General features: G+C 51.6%; 2 protein-coding genes across 2 annotated transcripts; one reads left to right on the plus strand and one right to left on the minus strand.

Annotated features, from left to right (window-relative positions):
* Positions 1-1403: 1403 nt before the first annotated feature.
* Positions 1404-8149, minus strand: SHC2 (SHC adaptor protein 2). Its single transcript, XM_058821069.1, has 12 exons — positions 7658-8149; positions 7179-7249; positions 6720-6780; positions 6469-6588; positions 6312-6365; positions 6122-6173; positions 5183-5309; positions 4888-5053; positions 4743-4809; positions 4494-4658; positions 3641-3942; positions 1404-2610 (listed from the first exon to the last, which is right to left on the minus strand). Exons 1-12 carry the CDS (start codon positions 8147-8149, stop codon positions 2482-2484), a joined length of 1806 nt encoding a protein of 601 aa, XP_058677052.1. The 3' UTR covers positions 1404-2481.
* Positions 8150-10512: 2363 nt separating this feature from the next.
* On the plus strand, positions 10513-22000 carry LOC131568821 (hippocampus abundant transcript 1 protein-like). The gene is made up of 12 exons (XM_058820927.1): positions 10513-10778; positions 11557-11652; positions 12598-12660; positions 13595-13722; positions 14131-14245; positions 14773-14991; positions 15446-15559; positions 15993-16064; positions 16250-16362; positions 16468-16565; positions 18490-18656; positions 18741-22000. The coding sequence occupies exons 1-12, from the start codon at positions 10695-10697 to the stop codon at positions 18948-18950; spliced, it is 1479 nt and encodes a 492-aa protein (XP_058676910.1). The 5' UTR covers positions 10513-10694; the 3' UTR covers positions 18951-22000.
* The last annotated feature ends 1005 nt before the right edge of the window (positions 22001-23005 follow it).

A 23005-nucleotide genomic window follows, 5' to 3' on the forward strand; every position in this document is an offset into this window, starting at 1 on the left:
GAGCCCCGGTGCTGCGGGGGTCGGGAGATCCAACCGAGGATCGGGCACAGCCCGTTCCCCGGGGATTTACAGCCTTGGGGACAGGGACAGTGCCACTAAAGGGTCCAGCGGCTGTTCCCTCCCTGCTGCTGCCCTGTGAGTGCCGTCAGGAAGCTCCATCATCATCCCTGAGCAGTGCAGGGCTGGCGATGGAAGGAAGAACAGCCTGGTGTGGCCAGCGCCTTCCGCGGGGGCTGTGCGGCCTCGGCTCCCTCTGCATCCGCACTCGGAGCTGGTAAAAAGAGGCGTCCGAGGGCTGGGATGTCCCAGGGACAGCAGTGGCGATGGGACGGCGATGGGGACATCACCCTGGGGTTCCGCAGGGAGCAGAGGGCAGATGGAACCCGGGGGAGGAGGAGGAGGCTCACGGAAGGGGAAGCTGGCGAACAAAAGGCCGATGTTTGCTTTTCCTCCACCCTGCGAAACTGCGGGTAAACAAGGAGCACGAATGGTTGAGTTCCCCTGAGATAACAAAGAGCGCCGGGGCCGGGCCAGCTCTGCCGGTGCCCGCGGGGCACGGAGGGGAACGGGGGGCTCCGAGCTGAGCACCGGCAGGGCTGGGGACGCTGGCAGGGCTGGGGACACCGCTGGTGGAGCTGGCAGTGTGCTACCACCTGCTGGAAGCTGGGAAGGAGGAGGGAGAGCTGCTGTGGGAAAGGGTTTGTGCCCTGAAAAATCGAACTGGGTGTGTCTGTGGTCTGAGACATTTGAGAGAGGCGCAGGGGATGGGTTGGTCAGAGAGATTTCCAAAGAGGCCACGTTCTCTGCAGCTGCTCTTCTGTGCCTTCCAAACCTTCCCAAAACACCTCAGCCTTCCCTTCATAGGGGATGAAGAAGCAGCAGCCCTCCAGCCCAGCTCTGGGTTGAGGCACAGAGCCCCCTGCACCCATTGGCACCACAAATCAACCTCAACCAAAGTGGTTGACCCTTGAAACAAGCTCCCCACCAGCCCTCCATCCCTCCAGGGCAGCATCCCCCTGCTGCAGGGCGAGGCACCGCCAGCAGGTGAACCACGGGAGCTCGGTTGGTTCTCCAGCTGTGAAATAAGAAAGTCGGGGGCCCTCACTGCCTTTCCCTGCCTCTATTGAGGGAACAGTGCAATTATCTCTGCAGACACATCACTCCACGGCAGAAAATAGCAGCTGAGATGGAAGCGCCGCGTCGTCCCCACGGAATCCAGCTATCAATGGAAAATTACACATTCATTACTGGGCTTTATTTAGGGGCTCATTTTATTCATTGGCTCGGCTGGCACTGGCCGGATCTGGCAGGGGCCATCCCCAGCGAGGGGCTGAGGGTGCTGGGGTGACCCTGCTCCCCAGGATGGGTGCTGGGGACGCAGAGCAGAGCCAGGATTGGAGCTGGACCCCCCAATTGTCTGTGACACAAAAGACACAGCCAGACCCACCCACAGCTCTGGCTCTGCTGTCACCCACAGTGGGTCACAGCTGGGTTTGTGCCACTCAGAGCCACCCCAGGGGTGGCTGCTCCAGGTGGAGGCAGGTTGGGAGAGTCAGTGCCAGGTGAGAGGAGGAGAGGCCATGCAGGGCCAGCCCTGGGTGCCAAAGGCCACTCTGGAGCCAGGGGGACACTGGGTGACCCATGGGGGACACTGGGTGACCCATAGGGACAGGGATAAGTGTGACTGGACAGGATGGGTTGGCCAAGGTGAGACCAGGCAGGAGCTGGTGGTGATGGAGACCTGTCCCAGCATGAACCACCTGTGTTCCTTGCTCATCTCCAGGTTTAATTAGAAATGTATTCCAAAGCACAAACCCATGCCCAGCACCAGACACAGGGCGGGTAAAGGGGGTTGTGATGGCACAAAAACCTGGCAAAACCCCTGAGCTGGCCATGGGACACCTCGTGAGCCCTCGTGAGCTCCATCCTGGCCCTGGCCTGGCTGCAGGGGCTTGGGCACACATGGAGCATCATCCTGTGGCAGCCACTCCTGGGAGAATCCAGCTGTAAAGGGACGTCCCCAACAGGAACATCCAACAGCAGCGTCCAAGAGAAGGTTGTGCCTGGCCCCACAGGCAGAGCCAAGCCAGGGGCTGCAGCAACATCCACCAGCCCCATTGCAGTGCTGGGGCAAGTGGGGACAGCCCTGCCTGAGGTGGCTTCAGGCTCTGTCCCTCCTGCTGAGGCCACTGAGCAGTTCCCACCCCAAGAGGGTTTTTCACCTGTAGGTGTGGAATTAAACCTCTGTGTGTCCAGCCGGGCAGGGCACCCCGTGCAGGTGATGGAGGTAGGCAGCACCCAGGGAGAAGCTGCAGGGCCAGGCACCACCCAGCCTCACTGGGGAGGAAAACGGGGAGCCTGACCCCAAACCTCAAAATCCAGGCACAACTGGAGAGGGGGAGCACGAAGAGACCCCAGATTTGCCCTGGGGCGAGTCCAGAGCCGGGGGAGCAGGTCAGGGGCTCACATACCCCCTTGGCATCACTGCTTCCTCTGCACAACCTGGCGCAGGTGCAGCTCGCTCTCGGCTGCCACGATGGGCTGCTCGTTCTGCCGGTGGTGGCTGATGAGGTGGCTGATGCTCTCAAACAGCACGTCCTTGGTCCTCACCTGCAGCAGGGCACAGCGGTCCTCAGCTCAGCACAGCTGCCTCTCACCCTGATTTTTTAAGATTTTCTGATGTTTGCATTCTCGTGGCAAACTTCCTCGCTTTACGCTTTCTGTAAATAACTCATTGTTTTGCATTATTTATAGAGGAAGAGAAATCTGATGGACTGTTGGTTTGTCCAGTGTCATTGCAGAGGTGGCACTGTCACCCTCCAATCCACTGTCACTTTTGGAAAACTATAAATGTTGGAATCATAAAACATGATTCCAACTTTTTCTTCACCTTGAGAGCAGCTGTGTGTTGTTTCATGTCCTATGGTGACATGGGGACACCTCACACCTGTGCCAGTGCCCTGGGGCTGTCACCCTGATTTTTTAAGATTTTCTAAGCCTTCTGATGTTTACATTCTTGTAGCAAACCTCCTCACACACTTTCTGTAAATAACTTGTTTGGCATTTGTCATAGACAACTTTTTATGAAAAATCATCTCCTTAGGATTTTTTTCCTCCTGAGAAGCTGAGAGGCCTCAAGAGCAAAATGTAAACAATGATTATCTGCTGCTGTGGAATGCAACAGGTGCATCTGTGATTGGTCTCATGTTGGATGTTTGTAATTAATGGCCAATCACAGCCCAGCTGGTTCAGACTCTCTGTCCGAGCCACCAACCTTTGTTATCATTCTTTGCTATTCTATTCTTAGCTAAGCCTTCTGAGGAGAACCTTTTCTTCTATTCTTTTAGTATAGTTTTAATGTAATATATATCATAAAATAATAAATCAAGCCTTCTGAAACATGGAGTCAGATCCTCGTTCACATAAGACTCCTGTGAACACCGTCACAGTTGGAGTCAGAAAACAAACTTCAATTTTCTTCGCGTTGAGAAGAAAAGGGAAGTGGTGCGTGTGTTGTTTTGTGCCCTATAGCGACAAGCATCCACTTCCAACACCCCATCCCTGCCCATAGCTGCATCCCCACCACCCACCCCACACCCTGCCCCAATCGCCCACCCCATCCCCTGCCCTCAGCCCTCACCACTCCCTCAGGATCCACCAGCAGGAGGTGCTTGGGCTGCCCGCTGTGCATTCCTGTCAGCACGTACTGCCCGGGGTTGGTGAGGCTGTCCCGCACCAGGAAATCCCCGTCCATCTGCAGCAGCCTCTCAGCATCCCTCCTGCTCATCCTCCCGTGGTACCAGGGCTCCTTCCGCAGCTGCTCCTCCGTGGGGGCGATGGGGGCTTTCCTTGTGGGGGGGCTCGGCCACTGGTCCTCGATGGGGGGGCTGCTGGCACCCCCTGCAATGCACTCGTGGAGCTTCAGGGCATCCTCGAAGGGCCCTGTGGGATGCAGGGGTGTCGCAGACATTTCTCCACAGAAATCCTTTCTTTCAGATTTCTGTGTCTTCGGGAGGCCAGAGGCCCCCGAAGAGAAGGTAAACAATTATTATCAGCTGCTGTGGAATGCAACAGGGACACCTTGATTGGCTCATTTTCTATGTTTATAATTAAGGGCCAATCACCAGTGCAAGCTAGGGGACTGAGTCCTTGAACACAACTTTGTTGGAGATTCTTTTCTATCGATTCTTAGCTTAGCTAGCAGCTCTGCAAACCTCTCTCTATCTTCTATTTAGTATAGTAATAATGTATTATATATAATATCTTAATAAATATGCCTTCTGATTCAAGAAACAAGATTCACCGTCTCTCTCTCACCAGCCGCGCCCACGCAGGTCGCGGTAATACAGGGGTTGTGGGGTGTCACACCCAGGGCACACAGGCCCCAGCCCACAGAGCACTGCTGTGAGCTCAGCACCTCTGGAGCTGTTTTGAGTGACCCAGCACAGCTTGGCTCCTCCACAGCACCGTTCCCCCAGGGAGCAATGGCTTACTCATGTCAAACAGATCCTTTTTGGGGCTCTCCTCTGCTGCCCCATGAGCCGCCAGCTCGGGCTCCCAGGTGTCCAGGCTCTGCGTGTTCACGTACATGTGCTCCTCGTACTCCCGTGGCCCCAGGGTGTGGCTGTCAGCCTGCAGGTACCCATCGCAGGGCTGGCCTGCGAGGACAACCATCACCCCATCACTGCTGGCCAGGGTGCCCAGAGGCACAGGGACCCCCCAGCTCAGGGCTCAGTACCCACCCTGGCTCTCCACGTCCCAGGGTGGCCCCAGGTGGCTGCTCGGGTCTCGTCTGGCTGCTGACCCACCCTAGGGAAGGAGGCAATGAGAGCATTGGGGGGCTCTGCACCCCCAGGGCAAGGCCAGCAGAGGCTCTGAGGGGCTCACCTGGCTGGAGGGAATGGAGCTGGAAGGTTGAGCGCGGATGTGGCGGAGCCGGGAGTCCACCAGGCCCCCTGGAGGCGGCTCCTTCCCCGGGATGCTGTTGTAGTAATCGTGCTCTGCTGCCCCCTCCTCATCCTCGCCCCAGGCTGACTCCTCTGCAGCCAGCGCCCTGCAGCAGGGATGGGTGAGTTGGGGACAGCGTGACCCTGCAGGGACAGGGCGTCCCAGAGCCACCCCCAGGCAGGGGGGACATGCCCGGGACAGGGGGGTGCAGCAGCAGGGCCCCCCGCCCCCCTACCTCTCTGGGGGTACCACCACCTTGGGGGGGCTGTGCAGGTACTGCTTGAAGCGCAGCTCGAAGGCCTGGCCCACCGTGCTGATGACACTCTGCGCCAGCCCCTCGCAGCACTCCAGGATGTGGCAGGCTGGGGACAGACAGACGGACACACAGACACACAGAGAGATGGATGGTTTGAGTGTTTCCCCCACTCTGACATCGCTCCACCCTGAGCCCACGGGGGATCTCTGTCACAGAGACCTTTTAAGGAAAATCCTTTCCTTAGGGCTTTTTCCTCCTGAGAAGCTGAGAGACCTCAGGAACAAAATGTAAACATTGATTATCTGCTGCTGTGGAATGCAACAGGTGCATCTGTGAGTGGTTGTTTCTAATTAATGGTCAATCACAGAGAGTCTGAGCCACAAGCCTTTGTTATGATTCTTCTTCTGTCCTTTTCTATTCTTAGCTAGCATTCTGATGAAATCCTTTCGTCTATTCTTTTAGTATAGTTTTAATAGAATATATACCATAAAATAATAAATCAAGCCTTCTGAAACATGGAGTCAGATCCTCATCTCTTCCCTCATCCTGGGACCCCTGTGAACACCACCACAATTGATGACCCCGAGTGAGGAACATTCCTTTTCCATAGTTCAGCTGTCTCAGACTCTCTGGTCAGTCACAAGATTTTATTATCATTCCATTCCTTTCTATTCCTTGCTAGCCTTCTGATGAAATCCTTTCTTCTATTCTTTTAGTATAGTTTTAATATATATCATATATATATCATAAAATATATATCATAAAATAGTAAATATATATCATAAAATAGTAAATCAAGCCTTCTGAAACATGGAGTCAACATTCCCATCTCTTCCCTCATCCTCAGAGCCCTGAACATGGTCACAGATTTCCTCCTCCAGCCTCCATCCCTCCCCCAGAGCCCCCAGGCCGTGTCACCTCTCTGGTTGATGGGGTCCTTGGCCACGTAGGCGACGTAATCCGTGGTATCCTGCAGACAGAGGGGACATCAGCACTCATGTCCTGCTGCTCTCAGCCCCAGCCCCACGTCCTGAGCCAGGCCAGGCCACTCTGTGCTCAGCTCAGCTGGCAGAACCTGTCCCCACCACCCTGTGTGTGTGTCACTCACCATGTCCCCACCGGAGGCGAAGGAGATGGACTGCATGTGGTGGTTGGCGATGATCTGCATGGAGAACACGGCCCAGGGAGGGATCAGCAAAGGGGCTGCTGGCTCCCAGGCTGGCAGGCAGCAGGAATGTGTGCCCAGGATGCCCAGGAGCGCTCACCTGGCGCGTGGTGGGGATCATGAGGTTCAGCCCATCCACGGAGATGTTGACAGCGATGCTCATGCCGGCGAAGTGCAGGTTGCTCTTGCCCAGGATGGAGAACAGGGCTTTGTTGGGAGCCTGACAGGGGAGAGGGCGCTGGGGGCAATGAAACCACCAGGGCCAGGCCCACAAACTGAGCAGACACCCCTGGTTCCCTGTCCCACAGCCTTGGCTTGTCCCAGGGACGGACAGGATAAATGGAAACTCACCTTCTTCTTCCAGATGCCCTTCACACCCGGCACCGCCTCGTACAGTCTGTTGATGGCTTCCCTGCAATGGACAGAGCCTGGCCTGCTCGCTGCTCCACATCCCAGCTGTTTTCCCACCCCACATTGCCCTGTGGGGTCTGCTGGCCCCACATCCCCGGGCACTGCAGCGTCCCCGCAGCGCTGCCCCACGTCACGGCCCCGGCCCCGGTACGTAATCCCGGCTGGGGCCACCTCCCTTCTCCTCTTTCCACCCATTGATCTGCAGCAGTGCCCTTCCTCTGTGTCCCTGGTGCAGGGCACAGCTCTTCCAGGCCTGTGTTCCCCTTTCTGCACAGGGCCCTGGGATGATGGAGCACCCAGAGCCACCGGGGACCACCCAGAGACACCAGGGAGCATCCAGGGCCACCAGGGGCTTGGGGTGGCACTGGGATGTGGGACAGTGGGACTGCAGGGCCCTACCTGGTGACCTGTGTCCGCGTGTTGAAGTCCAGGGACCTCATGGAGCGCAGCACCTCAATGCACCCCATGTACTGAGGGGGGAGAGCAGCACAGCAGGGCAGGAAAGGGACAGGAGAGGGTGTCAGGGATATCTTCCACAGCAGCTCCAGGCATCACACAGCAGCTTTCAATCCCTACCCCAAAATGCCCCATCACACTCCCAAATCCTGTGCTAACACCCCAAAATCTCATCTGTGTGCTCCAGCTTGTGATGCCTGGTAGGGGATGGACACGCTGGAGTCCCAGCGTGGGCTCCAGGGCCCAGCAAGCCCCCGGGGCCCGGCCCCATCACGGCTGTGATGTACCAGAGGGGCTGCCCCGGTCCAGCCGTGCCGGGGGACCCGAGCGAGGGCTCAGCTGGATGAACCGAACCCCCCGAGCCCCGCACACGCCCGGGCCCGGGGCTCTCCGCGCCCTCCCGCGCCACCGGCGGGACTTACCCGGACAATGTAGGAGACGCCGGGCCCCAGCACCCTCTCGTCGGGGTGCAGCCAGCCCTGCGCCGGTTTGCGGATGAAGCTGCCCTTGCGGCTCCACTCATCCCCGCCGGGCCGGGCCCCCGCCGGTGCCGGTGCCGGTGCCGCCGCCGCGCCCCGCGCCCGCCCCGCCGCTCCCCGCGCCCTCCCGCCGCCGCCCGGTAGCGCGCAGGGCGCGGCGCAGAGCGGCTCGCAGGCGCCCAGCACGGCGGCCAGCCCCGAGGGAGGCTCCGCCGCCGCGGCGGGGGCGTCCCGGGAGGCACCGGCGGGGCCGCGGCCGAGGAAGCCGCTGGAGCCGGGGAACTTCCACTGCGGCATCCGCGGCAGCAGCGCGCAGAAGGTGGTGCCGTGCTCGGGCTCCTCGCCCGCCGCGGGGCACGGAGCGGGGGCCGGCGACGGCATGGGGGCGGTCAGCGGCTCGTCGCGGAAGCGATCATACTTGGGCTCCGGGAGCATGCCCGGGGCCGCGCTCCGCTCCGCTGCCGCCGCCGCCGCCGCCGCCGCCGCGCCGGCTCGCACCCCCCGCCCGCTCCCCCGGGGCCGCGCCGCGCTGATGTCATGGTGAGAGCGCTGCTCCGCCGCCCGCCCGGCCCCGCATCCTCCGCCCCTGACCCCCCCCGAGGCCTCCAGAGCATCCCCGGCCCGCCCCGCATCCCCGCCCAGCGGCGGAGCATCCCCCGCACAGCAGAGCATCCCCGTCCTGCCCCGCATCCCCGCACACAGCGGAGCATCCCCCGCGCACAGCAGCATCCACGCCGGGTCGCCCCCGCGGACACGGCCCGTGGGGCCGGAGCCGCCCACGCTGTGCCCTCCATCCTGCTCCGAACCGTGGGACTGACCCTGAGCGTTTCCAGCTTTGCCACAAGCGCTGGGAGCGAGGGGATGGGGGATCAGGCAGGGGAGGGTGACCGGGAGCGCCTCCCGGAGCCACCGGGCTGCGGCCGCTCTCGGTGTGCGTTAGCTGGAGCCAAAGCGGCCGGTGCTGCCCTCGCCCACAACGGGGCCATTTTCTGCTCTTTCCACCTCTGCATCCCCAGGGCTGGCCGGGCAGGAGGCGGGGGAGGGCTCGGCCAGGCTTCGATGCTCAGGCGGGCTGCCCTACTTGTGTGCGTCTCTCTCGCTGTGATCTCATCCACAGCCAGATCTGACTCTTTTGTTTATATCTGTCTGGAGGGCTCAGGCAGCGAACAGCGCAAACATTTTCTTGTTTTTTTCGGCTTGTAACTGCAGCAAGCGGGGGGGGGGAAAAATCCCATAAAACCCTTAAAGGGATTTTCTGACCTCAATCGAGCGGCTCGCCCTTGCTCCTGCCCCGGGGCTGCGGCGTTTTCCGAGCGGCTCAGAGGACTGGAGTGCTGGAACTCCCTCACTTTTCCCCAGCCTTGCATCCCCTCCATCCCCAAAGTGGTTTTAATGTTGGGGCTGCGCCATGGCAGCATCTCAGGCTCCTTTCAGCGCTTGTTTTCAGCTTTCTCGGGTCGCTTTTCGGTCCAACAACCCCCAGCCCTCGCAGTAACCGGCACAAACAACACCGGAGCCTCTCCGTGGCCCGGACGGCACAGCCGCCTTTGTCTCCTCTCCTCCTCGCTGTCTCCTGCTCCCCGGCAGGTGCCGGGGTGAGAGCCAGTAATTGCTCTAAGTGCGATCAATAAATCAAGGTAATAGAATTACATCTGCCGTTGCCATGTTGGGAAGCGCTTCCCTGCTCTCTGATCGCTCCCCTTGGTTTTGTTTTTGTGAAAAACGCCCAATCACTTGGGGTTTTTTTTAAATTTTAAAAGTTTAATACTAATAAAATGGTTCTAAAAACAGTAATGCAATTATAGTAATAATGATTTGGACAGTTTGGATTAGGACAATATGAGACAATAGAAACAAAGAGTTATGGACAGTCCAGGTAACTTTTTCTGGGCAGCACAAGCCCGAAAAAGGACATAGTTAACAAAGGATTAACCCTTAAAAGCAATAACCTCTTGCATATTCATACACCTCATACATGATACATAAATCCCATTCAATCACAGGATTCTGTCTGGTCAGTGTCAACTTCTTCCTCATAATCCTAACAGCAGCTTCAAGGTGAGAAGAAGTTCGTTTCTCCTGAAAATGGGGCAATAAATTCTTTTTCTCTGAAAGATTTAGGTGTTCTGTGGCTGCTGTCTGGTGCGAGTCCTTTCTTTGGGATGGGATCCATGGGATGGGATGGGATCCATGGGATCCATGGGATGGGATGGGATGGGATGGGACGGGATGGAACGGGATGGAATGGGATCCATGGGATTTTTGGGGATGGAATCGGACGGGATCCATGGGATTTGTTCCATGGGATGGGATGGGATCCATGGGATGGGATCCATGAGACGGGATCGTCCTGGGAAGGTGGTTGGCTGTGACCACGCCAGGATGCCGGTGCTGAGTTCAGAGCCAGCAGCTCGGTACCGGGAGAGACGCGCCGGGACAGACGCGGCCCTGCCGGTGCCGCCAGCCCCGGGGCGGCCGCGTGTCCTTGATGACCCGGCCTGCCCCAGCCGGGTGCGGTGCCCGTGACGGAGCAGCAGCCGCCCCCCAAGGCTCCCCGGGGCCCCGGGTCGCTGCCGGTGCCACCGCCCGTTCCCGGTGCCACCGCCGGACCGTGACGTCACGGCCCCGCCCAAACCACCGAGAAATCCCCGCCCCCTCCACCGGTCTAGCCAATCACAGACCAGAATGGCCGATGACGAAGCTACGGAGCAGCCAATGAGACGCGAGGAGCGGCGCGGCGGAAGTGGCTGTTCCCGGTTGGGGGGCGGGGCCAGCGGGCGGAGCCGCCCCCTCCGCTCCGCACGGCCGCCCTCAGCGCCGGGCCCGGCGCTCCCCGCCCGGTGCCGGTCCCGGTCCGGTGCTGGTGCCGGGCCCGGGCTCGGCCTCTGCGCAGCGCGGCCCGCTCCGGTTCGGCCCGGCCCGCCACGGGGAGGATGGGGCAGCCGCGGCGGCCGGTGAGCGGCAGCGGCCCGGCGGCGCCATGACCGGCGAGAAGAAGAAGAAGAAGCGGCTCAACCGCAGCGTCCTGCTGGCCAAGAAGATCGTGATCCGGGACGGGGCCGGCGTGAGCGCGGGGCTGCGGGGGATGGCGGGGGGATGGCGGGCACCGGAGCGGTGCCGGTACCCGGTACCCGGTGCGGGCTGGCCCCGGTGGGCCGCGCTCCTCAAACCGGCCCCGCTGCTGCGGCGGCCGGGCCGGGACGCGGCGGATGCTGAGGATGCCGTGATGGGCGCTGCACCTGCCGGTCTGCGCCGCTGCCTGGGCGGCAAAACCGGAGCGGCACCGGGCAGGGAACCCCGCACCGACCGCCAGGGTGGATTGAAGCACCCTGGGCTGGCTGTGAACGGAAAAAATCATTTCAGAGCAGCGTCTCTCGCTGCCTCCGCTCGTGTCCGGGATCCCCCTGTCACAGATATATTTTATTAAAAATCATTTTTTAGGGTTTTTCCTTCTGAGAAGCTGAGAGGCTTCAAAAATGAAATGTAAACATTGATTATCTGCTGCTGTGGAATGCAACAGGTGCATCTGGGATTGGTCTCGTGTGGTTGTTTCTAATTAATGGCCAATCACAGTCAGCTGGCTTGGGCTCTCTGAGCAGTCACAAGATTTTATTGTCATTCCATTCCTTTCAAGGATGAAATCCTTTCTTCTATTCTTTTAGTATAGTTTTAATATGATACATATAATAAAATAATAAATAAACCTTCAGAAACATGGAGTCAAGCTTCTCATCTCTTCCCTCATCCTGAGACCCCTGAAATCACCACCACACCCCGAGCTGTGTGAGCCCTCTCTGAGGCTGCTGAAAGGTTTTTATTTTTTATTTTCCTGTGTTTTGCAGCGCCAGGGGATTGGGGAGCCCAGTGTGTACCATGCAGTGGTGGTGATTTTCCTGGAGTTCTTTGCCTGGGGGCTGCTGACCACGCCAATGCTGACGGTGAGTGTGTGCCCATGGCAGCTCTCCTGAGAATTAAGGTTTTAGCACCACCTTTCACCGGGGAACTGTGGAAAAGGAGGGTTTGGTTATGCAAAAAATACATTTAGATACATTAGTCTAGAAATCTATATTTAAATATAAAATATAAATAACATTTATATTAAAATATCTATTGTAATATCTAAATATATAATATAATGTATATTATATTTTATATAATATATAATTTTTATATATATAATACATATGCATATTTATGTTAAATATATATTTATATTGAAATGTCTATATATTATATATAAAAATATAAATATATAGAATATTATTTATATTTATGTTTTATATATTATATATAATTTATAATTCCATGTAAATTTTATTTTAATTTATTTATTTATATATTTATATAATTCATATATAAATTTTAATAAAATTATAATATAAATATAAGTATATAAAATATATTTTAAATTATATTTATTAACATAAATTTTATTTAAAATATCTATTATATATTTATAGAAAATATATTTATAAATAGAATTTAAAAATATGAATATTATATTCAATAATATATTTATGTTAATATTAAATTTATATTAAAATAGAAATATTATTTATATTTTAATATAAAATCAAGCAAACAGCACAAAGGGATACACAGAGAAGGGATGTGGTGACATAAAATAAAACCAGAGGGGGTTCAGGTGATGGGGAAAGGCTTTCTGAGCATGCTGGAGTGATTTATACACCTGCAAAGTGTTAAAGGCATTTAAAGGCAGTGATCTCCCATACTGGGAAAGGCTCCTCACATGGAGGCATTGTTGGCAGGATATTTCCCCTTTTCCCTGGATTTTGCCCTTCCAGTCCTCTGGCTCGCAGAAATTCTGCAGAAGTTGCTCGCTCTGACTTTTTCATTTGGTTTTTGTTTGTTTTCCTTTGCAGGTCTTACACCAGACTTTTCCTCAGCACACATTCCTGATGAATGGTCTGATTCATGGAGTCAAGGTGAGGAATATTCCTTCCAGGATTTCCTTTAAATCTGCAAGAAGAACAAGCCATTATTTATTTATAAAATTTGCTGATGCCAGCCAATATTTGGCCACTTTGGGAGGGTTCTGGCAAACCTGATGCAAAAGGGAGGACACAGATATGGGACAGCTGATTTTACTAAGCAGGAGTGACAATGTGGAGTTACAACAGATGAGTGTTTCAGCTGGAATTAATCTCACCAGCATGAGATCAGCACTATGCCCATCCTCTGGAGCATAACAGAATGAAAATCAGTGATTTCTAAATTTATTGGTGATAGAAATTAAAACCAAGTGGCCTCAGTGACCTCCAGGTTGGGATGTGCTGTGGGACTGGGGAGTTTCTTGCACTAGAGCAGAATTGCAGGCAACAGTTGTGAACAGGCAGTATTCCTGAGTGAATATTCCCTGTAATATTCCTGAGTGAATATTCCCTGTGAACAGGGAATATTCCTGAATTCTGACTGAGGAATTAGGCAGCACAGACAATTCTTGACTGTCTCTCCCAACAGGATCTTGGAAAACAGCCCCAGCACTGAAAGGCTCTGCCCTGCAGGCTTGGGAGACATGGCAAGGCTTTGAATAATTTTATTTGTGCTTAATGGCCCTGTCTTCTCATTGTCCTGTCTCCACATACTCCACATACAAGGGAAAGCTTTCCCCAGAGCTGCAGCAGCTGTTGCCATGCTGGAGCTGTGCCAGCAGCTCTCCAGGTCCTGGCAGGGCTGCCTGGGTGCCCAGAGCAGAGCTCTGAGGGAGCAGGAGTGCTCAGGATTTGGTTTTGGGGATTTTATTAAACTGCTCTGTTGTAACAGCATTGGAGCAATCAGGAATGGGTTGTTTCCTCCTGATCTTGTTGGAAGCTCTCACTGAGGGGTTTCTCTGTCCTCTGGTCTGTGTGTCCATCCCAGGGTCTGCTCTCTTTCCTAAGTGCCCCACTGATTGGTGCTCTCTCTGATGTCTGGGGCAGGAAATCCTTCCTCCTCCTCACCGTCTTCTTCACGTGTGCACCAATTCCCCTGATGAAGATCAGCCCCTGGTGAGTTCCCCCTCAGTGCAGCCCCAGGGGTCTGAGGAGGGGCTGAGGGATGAGGGTTTGCAGCTGCTCCTTTCAGGGTGAGATGGAAGAATCTCATCCATCTCAAGAATGGAGGAGGATGCTCAGCCTAGAGACTGATTTGTCTGCTTCTGGAGGGTTTAATTGGGAATTAAGGGTTGTTCTGTCCTCTGTGCTTGTCCCTCACTCAGTGCATTATTTCTGGGAAATAATACACTGAGCATTATTTAGGGAAAATAAATGATAAAACTTCAGGGGTTTCCAGACAAGACTCCACGTTCTGGTGCACTGGAACAGGATGGACTGGAGGCAAAACAAAGCAGAGGCTCAGCTTCAGCAGCTGTGGGCCATGGTGTGGCTTCTCTCTGACTGTGCCTTGGGCTCTTGCAGGTGGTACTTTGCTGTTATTTCCATGTCTGGAGTGTTTGCTGTCACCTTCTCTGTGATTTTTGCATACGTTGCTGATATCACGCAGGAGCATGAGCGCAGCACGGCGTACGGCCTGGTAAGGAGCTGAGTCACTGGCCTGGCTCTTGACAGAAATATCTGAGGCTTTGAAGGTAGGAGAGATATAAAATGAGGGTGGGAGATTATTGACTGATCATACAGATTCCTTGTCCTTATGTTTGTGGTTTAACTCTGAGGGGGAGACTGATATCTGCCCACTCTGAGTGCTGGCTGTGTCAGAACCAGCCTGGCCCTTCCCTTTTCCACACCAGGGAAGGGCAGCCTGTGATGCTTGCTGTGATCCTGCCCTTAATTTAGCTTTACAGCACCATCCAGGCATTCCTAGGACAGCTTTGATTCCCTTTTTGCTAGAATTTAGCCCAGCTGCACCAAGAGAATCTGTCAGCTGTGAATTCTTATTTATCAAAGATACCAGAAGGAGTTCCTTGGGTTATTGAGGAGGAGGAAATGGGCTCTAGGAAATGGGTTTTCCATCAAAGATGCCAAAAAGAGTTCCCTGGCTCACTGAGGAGGAGGAAATGTGCTGTAGGAAGAAGAAGCTGTAGGGAATTTTTATTTTTCCAGGTGTCAGCCACGTTTGCTGCCAGCCTGGTCACCAGCCCAGCCATCGGCGCGTACCTGTCCCAAGCCTACGGTGACACCTTGGTGGTTGTGCTGGCTTCAGGGGTGGCTCTGCTGGATATTGGCTTCATCCTGCTGGCTGTGCCCGAGTCCCTGCCTGAGGAGATGCGTCCTGTCTCCTGGGGAGCCCCAATCTCCTGGGAACAAGCTGACCCATTTGCTGTGAGTGAGCCTGCTGCCGTGTGGGAAATGCATTTGTCCAAAATTTCTAGAAAATCCAGCACTGCTGTTTTCCTGTGTGCTGGCAATGCTTAATTTTTGCTTTAATCCTGCTGATTTTTAAGGTGTTAAGCCCTTGGTTTGGCTGTCTTTGTACCTGTCAAAAAAGTCAAATTTTAAAACTTTTTCTCATTCCCCGCTTTCCCTGCAGTCCTTGAGGAAGGTGGGTCAGGACTCCACAGTGCTGCTCACAGCCTGCTGCTGTGTGGGAAATGGATTTGTAGAAAATTTGTAGAAAATCTAACACTTCTCTTTTCCTATGTGCTGGTAATGCTTAATCTTTGCTTTAGTCCTGCTGATTTTTAAGGTTTTGCTGGTTTTGTACCTGGAGATTTTTCACTGATATAAAGTCAAATTTTAAAACATTTTTTCTTGTTCCCCACCCCTTTCCCTGCAGTCCTTGAGGAAGGTGGGTCAGGACTCCACAGTGCTGCTCATCTGCATCACAGTTTTTCTCTCCTACCTTCCTGAGGCCGGCCAGTACTCCAGCTTCTTCCTCTACCTGAGACAGGTCAGTCTCTCAAAGCTCTGGGTGCAGGAAATAAATACAATCAGAGCTCTATAAATACAATCAGAGTTGTGCCACCTGTCCCAAGGTGGCTTTTCTTGGCCAATAATTGTAAAAAATATTGAAATTGTAAGAAATAGTGATTTGTTCCAGCTCTCCTGAGGAATGTGTGAATGCTGACTGCTCTGGGCATTGCCTGGGGCAAGCCTGGCTTGGCTCCTTGCTGGTGTCTGCCTGGCCATCCTGGCTCTGCCACCTTCAGGCAGTGATTTAAAACCATTTTTCAGCCAGAGGAAAATCTTCTATTTGATTCCTATGTCAGACCTGTTAATAATGTGCAGGCCCCTGAGAAGGAAGTTCAGTAAACATCAGTGACATTGATGGAGGGGCTCTTGGTACAAATCTGCCTGAAAATCCCTCTTTGATGTTTTCACAGGTCATTGGTTTTTCCTCAGAGACTGTAGCAGCCTTTATTGGTGTCGTTGGAATTCTCTCTATACTGGCTCAGGTGAGAAGCAATTTCTGTGTTAGCTTGAGCAGTCCAAAATTTCTGAGTTGAGAGTTGTCAGAACTCCTCTGGCAACACAGACTTTTGAAACAAAGATGTAAAACTGGGAGGGACCCATAAGGATCCCTCAGGTTCCTGCCCTCTTTCTTTGCCCCTGCCTTGAAAACTCCTGTTTTTCTTTGCAGACAGTGGTGTTGGGAATTCTCATGCGCTCCATAGGGAATAAAAACACCATCCTGCTGGGCCTGGGCTTCCAGATCCTGCAGCTTGCCTGGTATGGCTTTGGATCACAGCCTTGGTGAGGGTTTGCCCACATTTCTGTCCCTCTGTGGCCTCTCCCACCCTGCAGCAGCACAGGGTGAGGGCTCAGGGCTGCTCCTCACAGCTGCCTCTTCCTCCCCAGGATGATGTGGGCAGCAGGAGCTGTGGCTGCCATGTCCAGCATCACCTTCCCAGCCATCAGTGCCATGGTGTCGAGGAGCACAGACCCTGACCAGCAGGGTGAGTGCCTGGGGACACATCTGGGGGATTTTCTGAGACCCTGTCGAAGGGAGGAATGAGGAATCTGACTCCATGTTCTTAGGAGGCTGATTTATTATTTTATGATCTATAAAGAATATAATATGTTAGAATATTTATTATATTCGGATGTATTATGTTCTTTATAGATCATAAAATAATGTATATTATTCTAATAATAATAATAAATAAAATATATTCTAATATAAAATAATATATAATATTATAATATTAATATAATATATCAGAATATAATATATTAGACTATAACAATATATTAGAAAAATATAATAATATAATAATGTAATAATATATTAGAATAGAATATATTCTATTAAAAATATAATAAGAATACTAAACTAAAACTATACTAAAGAATAGAGAAGGATACAGACAGAAGGCTAAATATTTTCTGAGACCCTGTCAAAGGGAGGAATGAGGAATCTGACTCCATGTTCCTAGGAGGCTGATTTATTATTTTATGATCTATAAAGAATATAATATGTTAGAATATTTATTATATTCGGATGTATTATGTTCTTTATAGATCATAAAATAATGTATATTATTCTAATAATAATAATAAATAAAATATATTCTAATATAAAATAATATATAATATTATAATATTAATATAATATATCAGAATATAATATATTAGACTATAACAATATATTAGAAAAATATAATAATATAATAATGTAATAATATATTAGAATAGAATATATTCTATTAAAAATATAATAAGAATACTAAACTAAAACTATACTAAAGAATAGAGAAAGGATACAGACAGAAGGCTAAATATTTTCTGAGACCCTGTCAAAGGGAGGAATGATGAATCTGATTCCATGTTCTTAGAAAGCTAATTTATTATTTTATGATCTATAAAGAATATAATATATTATAATAATATTAATATATATTCTAATATAATACTATATTATAATAATATATTAGAACATAATATATTCTATTAAATATTTTATTATATATAAATATAGTAAATAAATAATATAAATGGAAATATTGAATATATAAATAATATTAAAATAATTTATAAAATATAATATTTTATTATATATTATATTCTTAATATATTATATTAAGAATACTAAATTAAAACTCTACTAAAGAATAGAGAAAGGATACAGACAGAAGGCTAAAAAAGATACTAATGAAAACTTGTGACTCCTTCCAGAGTCCTGACACAGCCTGACCATAACTGGTCATTAAGTCAAAACAATTCACATGAAGCAAATCTAACAATGTCCAAACCACATTCCAAAGCATCAAAAGACAGGAGAAGCAAATCAGATAATCATTATTTTCATTTTTCTCTGAAGCTTCTCAGCTTCCCAGGAGCCAATCCTGGGCAAAGAGTTCTTTTGGGAAAATATGACAGTGACACACATCTGATGGAGCTGGCACAAGGAGGGGAGGGGTTGGCAGGAACATCTGTGCCAGCTGTGCTCACAGCAATATTCACATTCTTATCTTTGACCACGGCTGGTGCTTTACTGGGGAACTCCCAAGTCATGAAAATGCCTCAGAAGGGCAACACCACACACCCAGAGGAGGCTGCTGCATTTTGCCTGCCTCACAGTACGTCTCTGAATCCTCAGTTAAATTCTAGTTCATTGGAAATTATTGCTTGATGTGCCCATGCTTATTTCAGCCTGCAAAGCAGCAAGCCCCGCATTACTGATTTTTCTAGAACCTGGCACTGAGTGAAGCTGCTCATCTGCAAACCCCTCCCCTGCACATCAGCCCAGATCCAAGTGCTTGATCTTGTTTCTAAATATGTATCCTGGAATAAAACAAGGGAAACTCACTTGAATTAAACAAGAAACTCGCTTTCTTTGGAGAGCTGGAGGCATTTCCCCTGTTTTCCCTCTGTCCCCAGGTGTGGTGCAGGGGATGATCACTGGAATTCGGGGTCTGTGCAATGGCCTGGGGCCAGCACTCTATGGCTTTGTCTTCTATCTCTTCCACGTGGAGCTGAACGAAATGGCCGAGGTGGAAACGTTGGGCAAGGCCTCCAAACTCAACATGGCCAACCCTACAGATGAGGTACCTGCTCAGCTTCTCACTCTGTTTTCTGGGCTGGGTTTGCCCTCATGCTTGAATCATTCCTGTCTCTCTGTCTCTCTCCAGAGCAGCATCATCCCTGGGCCACCCTTCCTGTTCGGGGCGTGCTCCGTGCTGCTGTCGCTGCTGGTGGCTCTGTTCATTCCCGAACACAACCTGGCCCTGAGGTCAGGCAGCCACAAGAAGCACAGTGCAGGGGCTCAGGCTCACCCCCACAGCCCACCAGCTGGGGGGTCAGATGGCAAGGAGCCCCTCCTGGAGGACAGCAGTGTGTGAGGTGGGACAGGGGAGCTGCCCCAGGCTCGACTCCACATCGAGGATGGACTGAGCAGGAGTTCAGGGAAGGGGAGAGGGATCCAAGGTCACAGACTGTGCCACTAACAGCTACTGAGGAGGGATGAGGTGTCCCTCTGAGCCAAATACACCCAGCTGGTGCAAAAAATGGAATTGTATCACCTGGTGCTGATGGAGAGGGGAGATAGGGAGCTGCTCCACTGGAGGGATTGTTCTGGAAGGCAAACCTGCCCTTGTGAGTGAGCCCTGTGTGCCCTGCCAAACCCTCTGCCTTGGTGGGAGCTGCCCCTGGAATCAAATCTGGCATTTGCTCCATGCCTCATCCCTGCCAGAGCTGTTGCTGTGGTGTCACCCTGAGGGGACAGGGGGTGTGTGAGGCACAGGGGGTGCAGCTCTGAGCTTCCTCTCTGCCCCAAGTGAGACTTAGACCAAAAGAATCTAAATCTGCTGACTTCATGTTCTGATGAAGAGGAGAAAAATGAAGAAGTTGCAGCTGAGAAGGGCAACTCCACGAATTACAAACACTTGCATGGCCACAATGGCTGTGGTTTGTTTGGTTTTTTTTTTCTTGTCACTCTGAGGTGGCATTTGCCTGTTGCCTCCACTGGCAGTAGGTAGAAGAATTTATTTTCAGAAATCTTTTCCTGGAGCTGTGAGGGTTGTTTAGGAGATACAATTCTCTGGCAGGTTGGAGAAACAGCTTGGCTGTGCTGAGCACTTTGGAGATGAGTGGTTTCCTGGGAGAAAGGTCACAGAAATGTCTGTTTACCTTGAGCATTGTGTAAAGCATGCTGGTTTGCCTCTGGGCTCCTTCCATCTGATGCTAAACCCAAAGAGTGTCCAGAGCTGGTTTGTTCTCAACCTAATTGATCCTGATGGTGAAGGTTGTGTTGGTTTGGATTCCATGTGGCATTTCTGAGCCTGCTGTGGAGGCTTTTGTTGGTGGAACAGTGGAAGTGCAACCTCTGCTGCAGGCTCAGCTGTGCTCAGAAAGAGCAGGAGGTGCTGAAAGGAGCTGAGGCAAACAGGGAACGTGTGGTTGTTTATAGAAATGTGGCAGAGGGCAGGAAACAATTGTTCTGATTTGAGTAAATAAAAGTGGTGGCATTGAGCAGTTCTGGGAAGTAAGGACCAAACCAAGGACACTTCAGGAATCTTTTGTTAAAGGATTTGAGGGTGCAGCAGCCAAACCAGTCTTGCCTTGGCTGTTCTCTGCCTGGGGTCCCCTCTCTGTGGGTTTGGGGAAGGTTCCCCAGGGGAGAGCAGCCAAAAGGGAGGCAGTGACTGACACAGCAGTGACTGCAAATGCCATTTTATCAGAGGTGGGTATTTAAATGAAAGAATTGACAGTTTGTTCTGCATTGATCTGGCCTGGTGGCAGCTGCTGTGCTCAGAACTGGGAGCAGCTGGGACACTGAGGGATGCTGAGATGGATCTGGCTGCAGGTCTGGGGAGGAGCAGAGCCAGCAGAAACTTCCTTGACCTGCCATGACTCCATTTTTCCCTTCCCACAAGCTCCTTGTGGTGACACTCCCAATTCCCAAACATGAGTGGATGGTCAGTACTGTGTGTGCATGGCAAGCTTTTATCCTGAAGGAAATCCTGTCACTTGCACCTCCAGGCAGCAGTTCCCCCACCTCTGTTCCTCACAAAAATGCCTTTTTTAGACGGGACTTTTCTCAAGTCCTGGCAATCTGATGATTTATATGGGTTAAAGTGAGCTGAAGTAGGATTTTCCCTCACACACAGATGAAGTAAAAATGTAGAATTGTTACCTCAGAGCTTCACGGGTACGATACAGCGACACGTTACAAAAAAGATGAGCATAATTTATATGATATAAAGTATATAGAGATATATTTTTAAAAATCCTCTCCCTTATAGTTTATTGAAACCAATGTGTTTCTGATCTCATTCCCTCTCACCACTGCTGCTGCCTGTGGCCTTTTAGCCTCTCCTTCCCCTCAGACCCCAGAACTGTCCAGAATGTTCTTTCCCAGCTCATGTCCCTCACCCCTGAGCTTCTGGTGATGCTGACATGGTGGGCCTGGAGTGTTTTGGTGCCACTGGTCACCAGTGATGACACTGGTGCAGCTGGGATGGGGATACGGCAGTGGGTGGATGGAGGGCGCACAGCACCAGGCAGCAGCAGGACCTCACAGGTGCCATCCCCGTCAGAAAAGTGGCTTGTGCTGGTGTGCAGAGCTGGCAGCAGGGGCTCTGAGGTGCAGGGAGCAAGCAGGGATCCCCTTTTACCCTCTTGGGGTTCCTCTCACCTGGTTTGGTGGGGCCTTGGCCCGGTGCCTCCCCTTCCCTCCTGCTCTGCCTCCATGGGACAGAGCAGGAGCTGGGCCAGGCAGTGCTGGAGCTGAAGTCACCAGAGCCAGATGAAGAACAGCTTGTTCTGAAGGGCTGGTGCTTCTGCAGCATCCCACGTGGAGGCTGGAAAGGCTGTGTGGAGCATTCAGCTGGTTTTTGCCAATTCTCGTTACTTTCTATGAAAAAGCAACTTTTTAAAAAGGAGTCTTTTTTTTCTTAAAATCTGCTTGATCTGCTGTGCAGTGCCTGAGCCTGGCTGTTTAACGTTGGGATTCCCAGGATTTGTCTGCAAGGGACTTCAAAATCTGGGATGGTAACAGCAATGCCCAAACACGAGGCAAAAATCATCTCAATTTGCCTGTCGGCAGCCCTGGCAGGTCGAGTGAGTTTCAGCTGATCTTGTTGCATTAAAAACCTGAGTTACACCATTGCTTTCTCTTCTGCCATTAATTTTGCAAAGTAGGAACTTTTTACTTCCCTGTTTTTATTCTTTTTCTGCACTCCAAAGGCTGTTGACAGCTGTGGTATCTTTAAAATGTGGGCACTTGGCCCCACCTCTGCTCTCTCACTGTTCACCATCACGTGTGTTTGTGTCTCTCTTTATTTTTTTTTTTTTTTAAGCTAATGATGAAAAGTATTTATTTTGGTTCAGGTTGTGTTTGGAACTGGCTAATCTCTCCCTCTGATGGATTATTTATTAAACTGCTGCTTTCCTGTTGTGTCAAAGGTCTCTGTCCTTATTCCTCTCCATCACCTGTGGTACCAGGCAGCTTCTGCCCAGAATTTAAATTCCCCTTGAGAATTAAGATGTGGGATAGATTTGGGAGAGCTGGGTGAGGGTTACCAGTCCTTGCCCTAGCCCAGGATGGGAAGCAGTCCCTGCCCCACTGCAGCCTCCTCCTGGCCTGGTTTTAGTAATCTCAACTCCTATTGTCTTAATTTTTCAGCCAGGCCTAATTTAGATCTTATCTGACTCATTTAAACACTCTTTGTGGCGGCTGAGGATAGTCCTAAGTGACTAATATAATCCAAAAAAAAAAAAAATAAACACTTCCAAGCCAGCTCTGGGATGGGAACTGGTGCTTGATGGATGGTATCCTGGAAAAATGAGCCATTACACAGCCTGGTGCTTCTGTATGCATTTCCTCCAGACTGAATTAGCTTTTGTTTTATTGTTTCCATCTTTAATTGAGAGAAAACCTGTGACTTGTCTCACGTGAGGTGGCTGGAGAATAAAGGGCAGGTGTTGACCACCCTTCAACAACATCCTGCACTGGTGTGCTGGCTCTTGGGGCAAAGCTTCGTCCCTTCTGGTGACAGACCTCAACCCGAGGGGCTCTGGGGGTATCCTGTGCTGCAGCCAGCCCTGCTCCCTTGGTGCTCTGTGTCTCCACACTGAGCTGTTTTGTTTCCTGAGCAGCATCTCTGCACAAAGTTTTGCCTGCCCTGAGGGAGGAAGCACAATCTGCCTCCAGGAAAGGTGTTCAGGCCCCTGAGTCTGGAAAAGCAGCATTGCCTTCGCTCCTTCAAAGGCTTCCTGTGGGCTGCAAAACACTCCCGGTGTGTAATCTTGCTCCTTGTGCCCTGTGCACGCAATCTGGTGCTGTTCCTGTGGGGAAGGTCTGAATTCCACCAAGCAGGAGGTGGAGCAGGGGTTATGGTGGGTTCACCACTCAGAGTGAGCAAGAGCTGCTCTGGGAGCTCTGCCACATCATTCT

This window comes from Ammospiza caudacuta, chromosome 28 (genome assembly GCF_027887145.1).
Source record: "Ammospiza caudacuta isolate bAmmCau1 chromosome 28, bAmmCau1.pri, whole genome shotgun sequence".
Taxonomy (NCBI): Eukaryota; Metazoa; Chordata; class Aves; order Passeriformes; family Passerellidae; genus Ammospiza; species Ammospiza caudacuta.

Bases quoted from the DNA above. Each gene is read 5' to 3' on its own strand.
- SHC2 (XM_058821069.1), bottom strand. From the start codon at position 8,149: ATGCTCCCGGAGCCCAAGTATGATCGCTTCCGCGACGAGCCGCTGACC. The intron at 4,810-4,887 runs GTGAGCCCCTCA...CTCCTTCCCTAG, and splicing joins GCTCCATTCCCTCCAGCCAG to GGTGGGTCAGCAGCCAGACG. The intron at 3,943-4,493 runs GTAAGCCATTGC...TGCATCCCACAG, and splicing joins AAAGGATCTGTTTGACATGA to GGCCCTTCGAGGATGCCCTG.
- LOC131568821 (XM_058820927.1), top strand. From the start codon at position 10,695: ATGACCGGCGAGAAGAAGAAGAAGAAGCGGCTCAACCGCAGCGTCCTG. The intron at 10,779-11,556 runs GTGAGCGCGGGG...TGTGTTTTGCAG, and splicing joins TGATCCGGGACGGGGCCGGC to CGCCAGGGGATTGGGGAGCC. The intron at 12,661-13,594 runs GTGAGGAATATT...TGTCCATCCCAG, and splicing joins GTCTGATTCATGGAGTCAAG to GGTCTGCTCTCTTTCCTAAG.